This window comes from Rutidosis leptorrhynchoides, chromosome 9 (assembly GCF_046630445.1).
Source record: "Rutidosis leptorrhynchoides isolate AG116_Rl617_1_P2 chromosome 9, CSIRO_AGI_Rlap_v1, whole genome shotgun sequence".
Lineage (NCBI taxonomy): Eukaryota > Viridiplantae > Streptophyta > Magnoliopsida > Asterales > Asteraceae > Rutidosis > Rutidosis leptorrhynchoides.
This window is the reverse complement of record NC_092341.1, coordinates 100240289-100246812: the sequence shown is the minus strand read 5'-3', so window position 1 is coordinate 100246812 and position 6524 is coordinate 100240289. Positions and strand designations below refer to the sequence as shown.

At 36.6% G+C, this 6524-nt stretch overlaps 1 protein-coding gene across 1 annotated transcript; it reads left to right on the top strand.

Moving 5' to 3' along the window:
• The first annotated feature begins 2413 nt into the window (after positions 1 to 2413).
• Positions 2414 to 6225, top strand: LOC139865761 (uncharacterized). Its single transcript, XM_071853860.1, has 2 exons — positions 2414 to 5044; positions 5499 to 6225. The coding sequence occupies exons 1-2, from the start codon at positions 2428 to 2430 to the stop codon at positions 5888 to 5890; spliced, it is 3009 nt and encodes a 1002-aa protein (XP_071709961.1). The 5' UTR covers positions 2414 to 2427; the 3' UTR covers positions 5891 to 6225.
• Positions 6226 to 6524: the final 299 nt, after the last annotated feature.

Sequence of the window (6524 nt, the reverse complement as noted above, 5' to 3'; positions counted from 1 at the left end):
ACAATTAAGAATTGGCTGTTTATATTGTTCAAGTGAATCAAGATCTCCAATTTTCTTCTTTGGCGAATCAATATCAACAACTCTCTCTTCACGTTCCTTGATCTTGGGTTCGACATCTTTTTCAGAAGAATATGTTGTTTTAACGCTTATTTGTTCATCGCCCATATTAACGACATGATTATTGATCTGTGGTCCCACATCATCCCCTGTTGTTACATTTACAGAAGTAGCATATGGGGAAGAATTACCTGCCGCATCACTAGTCAATGATTCGGTTTGTAAATCCCTAGAGTGGGTTTTAGATTTCGCTGCTGATAGATCAGAAGCATCCGCCATACAATCATCAGTCTTCTTCTCAGTTTCAAGCTTAGATGATTGTCATCGCTAACCTCGATATTCTCCTCGCCTCCAACAGTTCGACTTCGCAACACCTTTGCAACTGATTGAGATTCTTTCTTCTTATTGTTATTGTTTCCTGGATTTTTACCCATGACCAATCAAAAGGTCCAAACCACCGGCTAGAGGCCGGTGGATGGAGGAAGAAAAAAGAACGGGGGCTACAAAACCAGAAACAGATTAGATCGGAGAAGGCGGCGGGGAAAAATTAGGGTTTTTGATGAGTGGGGAAGATGAAAACGTAAGAAGCAGTAAGAGATTTGGGAGCGTCTTTTTTTTTTTTTTTTTGCCAAATATATAATCGATTTCCATTAATAATAACAAATCAAGTCATTACTCTTACTCTTTGTTTATCTATTCAAATTGTCAGACTCAATTTCTTAAAATTATTATCGAACGAGTTATGTAAGCGGATTAGGTTCAAACCCTTGTTTAAAAAATTGAATAGGGACATTATTTGATCGTCTCGCCCTGGGCATCAAAAAACTTAGGACCGGCCCTGCCAATTTCATGCGCCCAGACACAATTTCGCCACCACGACTTTAGCCATTAAAGTCGCAAGCTCCTTGATCTGATTTTCCAATCTTCCTGTTTGTACCTTGCCACCACAAGGTTAATCGACCACAAGGTTAATGATTACTGTTACAAAAAATTGTATGTTCCTTGTTTAAACCTTCTTCGCACTGCAACAAATATAAGTATATAACTATGTCTTTCCTTTTATCTTTCTTGTTTTGGAGTGGTTTAATCTTCTCTTGTCAAGAAAGTAAAAAACATGGAATTCAAAAGGCTTCCTGACCTTTGAAAATAATGATAACCAACTTTGATACGCAAATACGCATTGAAATTTCATCTCATTTGGTCAAGTAAACACAAGTGGTTGAAATTTTGTAGTTCAGTTTTTGACTCAGAGATCCATGAATTCGTTTATGCACCTCTACGTATTTTTTATTCATCAATAGCAAAATACACGTCGGAGAAAGTAATTAATGACGGTTGATACTCGGTGTGATAGACTGACTGATCATATGGTATTCGATTTTAGATTTTCTTTTATTTTTCGATAAAATGCCTCTTTTATTGTATTGGTTATTTTTATCAAATAAAAAGACCAATCACATAGGGTAAATTTGAAATTTCAATTGTATTAAATTCTACAATAAATTCAACGTATGATCATGTGATATTTTTTTTAGTTCGCAAAGAAAACTTCCCTAGCGCAACTACATTGGATCATCACTAGCTAGTAAAAATTCTGGTAATGAGCCCCCGAGCGACGAGACCCATAACTGGATAAATTGTGCACATTAGTGCTGCATCTAGTCAAATGCCGGCCAATTACTTCAATTTTAAGCGTTACCAAAATTCGAATACTAGTCTTCTGCATTATTGGGAACTCGGTGGGCACTTCGGTATGCAAGTGGGGTTATACTTATCATATCATATCCCATGAAACATACGACTAAAAATTATATGAATAGGCGAATAGCAAAGGAATATATTAAGAGGTCACTCCAAATACGAGGTAATGTGAAGAAATGTATATATGCGAGAGAAAAAACTTGTGATGGACTACGCGAGTTGCATTTGTAGAAATAATCTATTCTGATAATTAATCAAATATTGTAAAAAGTATAATTAAATAAATGTTAACTGATGGACGTTAGCGAGCATCAAATCATCAATACTGATAAGAAAACTTTGCTCCCTGCTTGACAAAATGAAGTGTAATTATTTACGGTAGTACGTGTTTCCTACTATGTATTTTTCAGTTTTACGTATGAAATGGAGGTGCCATATCTGACTTCCAACCATATAGTAAATAGCAAGTCCAGTTTAACCAAGACTCAGTCCTAATTATCTAATGTCTTTGAAAACGACATAACTAGTTGCAATTGAGACCCAGTCCATATAATCATTTAATACTCTTTAGTTTTCAAATTCAACATTTTTCTATCTCTATAAATACTTCTCGAATTAAAAATAGAACAACCACCAATTAACTTGGTAACCAAACAACATAAAACAACAATGACTTCACTCACCCAACTTTTCTTACTTCATATCCTTAAACTTACAATTTTATGCTCATGTTTTATATCAAATTCATATGCTTTAAGTATAAACACAGATAAACAAGCTTTAATCTCTATAAAATCCCAAATAATCACCCAACCTTCAGATGCTTTATCAACCTGGGATCAAAACTCGTCCCCATGCAACTGGACCCGAGTGGTATGCGGTGATCGTGGGACCAGAGTTATCGGTCTTGATCTTTCGAAACTTCAACTAACTGGTCCGATTAGCCACCACATCGGAAACCTATCGTTTCTTCGATCACTACAACTTCAAGAAAACCAATTTATCGGAACACTTCCCGAAACCATCACCAATCTTTTTCGCCTTCAAGTCCTAAACATAAGCTCAAACAACATCCAAGGAACCATCCCACAAAACATAAGTCGTTGTGTCCAGCTCAGAGTTATCGACTTTATGCAAAACAAACTTTCCGGTTCGATCCCTGATGACCTCACACTTATTCCCAATCTTCAAACCCTAAACTTGGCGAAAAACCAATTTTCGGGTTTTATACCACCATCTATAGGTAACCTTTCTCTATTGTCCACTTTAAACCTTGGTACCAATACATTTTCGGGACCGATTCCTGCTGACTTGGCGCGTTTACGTAACCTAAATAATCTTGATCTTACCATCAACAATCTCACGGGTACAATTCCACCGTCGATTTACAACATGTCATCACTCGAAAGTCTAGCGGTTGCTTCAAACGATTTGTGGGGTGATATACCTTACAACGTTGGCGAAACGCTCCCAAATCTTCTAGTTTTCAACTTTTGCATCAATAGATTCACCGGCACCATTCCTGGTTCCCTTCACAACCTCACAAATATTCGAATCATACGAATGGCTCATAACCGATTGCATGGGACCGTACCTCCAGGATTAGGGAACCTTCCAAAGCTAGAAATGTATAACATTGGGTACAATAATATTGTTAGTGTGCCTAATGAGGGTCTTGGTTTCTTGAATTCTTTAGTAAATAGTACAAAGCTTGATTTTCTAGCTATTGATGGTAACCATTTCAATGGTGTCATTCCACAATCTATTGGCGATCTTTCGAAACAACTTAGAATCTTGTTCATGGGTTCGAACAATATTTCGGGTAGCATTCCACCTTCAATTGGTCAACTAAAAGGTCTAGGTTTATTAAACGTAAGCTTTAATTCGATTTCGGGTGAAATTCCTTCGGAAATTGGCCAATTGGAAGACTTGCAAGAGCTTGTACTAGGGAAGAATATATTTTCGTCGAATATACCTAGTTCGTTGGGTAATCTTCGAAAACTTACTACACTCGATTTGTCAAGCAATGAGCTTGTAGGAAGCATACCGATAAATTTCAGGAATCTCGAAAAGCTAATTTCGATGGACTTATCCATGAATAAGCTTAATGGGAGTATTCCTAAAGAAATTCTTGATCTCCCAAGTTTAACCACCATCCTCAATCTTTCAAGCAACTCGTTAACCGGATCTTTACCCCGAGAAATCGGGCTATTAGAAAAAGTAGTGACAATTGATCTCTCCAACAATGATTTTTCAGGTAACATTCCAAACACAATCAAGAATTGTAAGAGCTTGGAGAAATTGATTATCTCTAAAAACAATCTTTTGGGAAAAATCCCAATCGAAATTGGCGAAATCAAAGGTTTGGAAACTCTAGACCTCTCTTCGAATCAACTTTCGGGTTTCATCCCTTTCGAGCTTCAAAGTTTGTGGGTCCTCCAATTCCTAAACCTTTCTTTCAATAACTTAGAAGGGAAAGTTCCAACAGATGGTGTTTTTTCAAATCTCACAAATGTTGATCTTGAAGGCAATCCAAATCTATGCTATAATCCCAATTGCAAAAAAGGGGATAATAAAAAAGTGATTGTGATCTTGATCACGGTAATCGGTTCCCTAGCAGCAATCATACTTTTATCAATAGTTATATGTCTCTACGTACGGAGAAACAACGCGATGATCATAGACTCTCCTGATTCTTTCAAGGGCCAACATCACATGGTAACGTACGACCAGCTACGTTCCGCAACCTCAAACTTCAACGTCGAAAATCTCATAGGACGTGGAAGTTTTGGTGCTGTCTACAAAGGTTGTTTGAACCTCGAAGGACGCATTCAAGATATCGCTGTAAAAGTTCTTGATTTGGAAACCACCGGCTCGCAACCTAGTTTCTTGGCCGAGTGTGCTGCGTTGCGTCATCTAAAACATAGGAATCTTGTTAAGTTGATTACATCTTGTTCTAGTTTGGATAACAAGAACATGGATTTTCTTGCACTCATATATGAATACATGAAGAAAGGGAGTTTGGAGCATTGGATCAATAAACGAATGGGGTTTATGGAACGATTGAATGTGGCGATAGATGTAGCGTGTGGGTTGAGTTATTTGCACCATGAATGTGTGGTGGCTCCTGTGGTGCATTGTGATCTAAAACCTAGTAATATTTTGCTAGATGATGATTTGACTGCAAAAATTGCAGATTTTGGGCTTGCAAGCTTAATGGTTGATAAAGATCAAGAGTTTAGCACTAATGGCATTCTTAAAGGATCTATGGGTTATATAGCTCCTGGTTAGTTCACTATTCTCATTTTCTATTAGGTTCTCAATATTCTATTTTAAACAGTTTACTATGAAAATCGTACCAAATGGAAAACCGAAAGAAAATTAAGCTGAATTTGAGTTCGATTTGCAGTTCGATTTTGAAATAGTTTAGAAACCTTAATTATTCAGTTATATTTAAGTTTTTACATTTTTAAATTCGATTAAACCGAAAACAGATATCAAAATCCAAATCAGTTGTTAATAGACCACAAACCGATTTCAAAACTAAAAGTCGAATTTAAAATCAATTTTGTCATTTTGGTCTATTATGATTTTTCCATTGACTAAAGTCACAAACCGACGAACACCCCTATTTTTATGGTGGTACCACATGAATGAATGGACAAAAGGTTTTTTTTTTTTTTTTTTTTTTTTTTAAATTGTACAAATGTTATTTATAATGATTCCTACTTTGATTGCAGAGTACGGTATGGGAGCGAAACCATCAACCAAAGGAGATGTGTATAGTTTCGGGATTATGCTAATGGAGATTTTCACAGGGAAGGGTCCAACCGACGAGAGCTTAGTCGGTGGTCTAAGTCTCAAGGCATGGGTGCGTTCTGCTTTTCCTGGTAAATTAGATCAAGTGTTGGACCCTAATATGCCTCTTGAACCACAAGATTCATGCTTGGAAATTGAACCCATTAGCCTAAAGATGCAACTTGATTGCCTCACAACCATCATAGGAGTTGCACTTTCTTGCACAAATGACTCCCCTCAAGGACGAATTACAATAATCGAGGCTCTCAACAAACTCAAAAGTGTTCGTGATACGCTTCACAAGTCAAGTAAATTAATGAAGAATATCGCATGATACTGTTGGGCATAGTAGCTTATCAACTCATCATATACCGAGTCTAATAACTAAATAACTAAAATACTAATTATATACCAAGTCTAATAGCTATATGTACGTCTAATAGAGACTATAGTGGTAGTGACTTGTCTTGGAGACTCGACATATGTGAGACAAGAACGCTCGCTGAATAATGGTTAACGGTGTCGTACAAATCAAAATAATGTGTTCACAAATGAATAAGTATATATGCAATAAGGTTGTAGACGACAAATAGTTTCGTAATAGTGTAATACAGTACGAGCTAGAGTGGTAAATTGAATGATCGTTTCTATTATGGAATGAGTATTATATATTCTATGTGTTTTTTTGAACTAGTATATTCTATGTGATTTGCTTGTGATTTGCACTAGTAGCGCAGATAGTCCATGTTAGTAATAGCAGATGACTTGATTTAACGAGATTTTTTTACGACCGTTACTAACAACGACTATTGGTATTTAAAGGTGCAAAGCACAAGGATCATGTAAATAGAAAAACTACGTAAACCAAACTACTTTCTTTTTTTATAGAAAAGTTGTTAGCATCGAATACTCTCATTTGCTACGCACGAACGCGCTTTCGGGCGAAAAGCCGAACCGCACTACAGAGA

Bases quoted from the DNA above. Each gene is read 5' to 3' on its own strand.
- LOC139865761 (XM_071853860.1), top strand. From the start codon at position 2,428: ATGACTTCACTCACCCAACTTTTCTTACTTCATATCCTTAAACTTACA. The intron at 5,045-5,498 runs GTTAGTTCACTA...CTTTGATTGCAG, and splicing joins TATGGGTTATATAGCTCCTG to AGTACGGTATGGGAGCGAAA.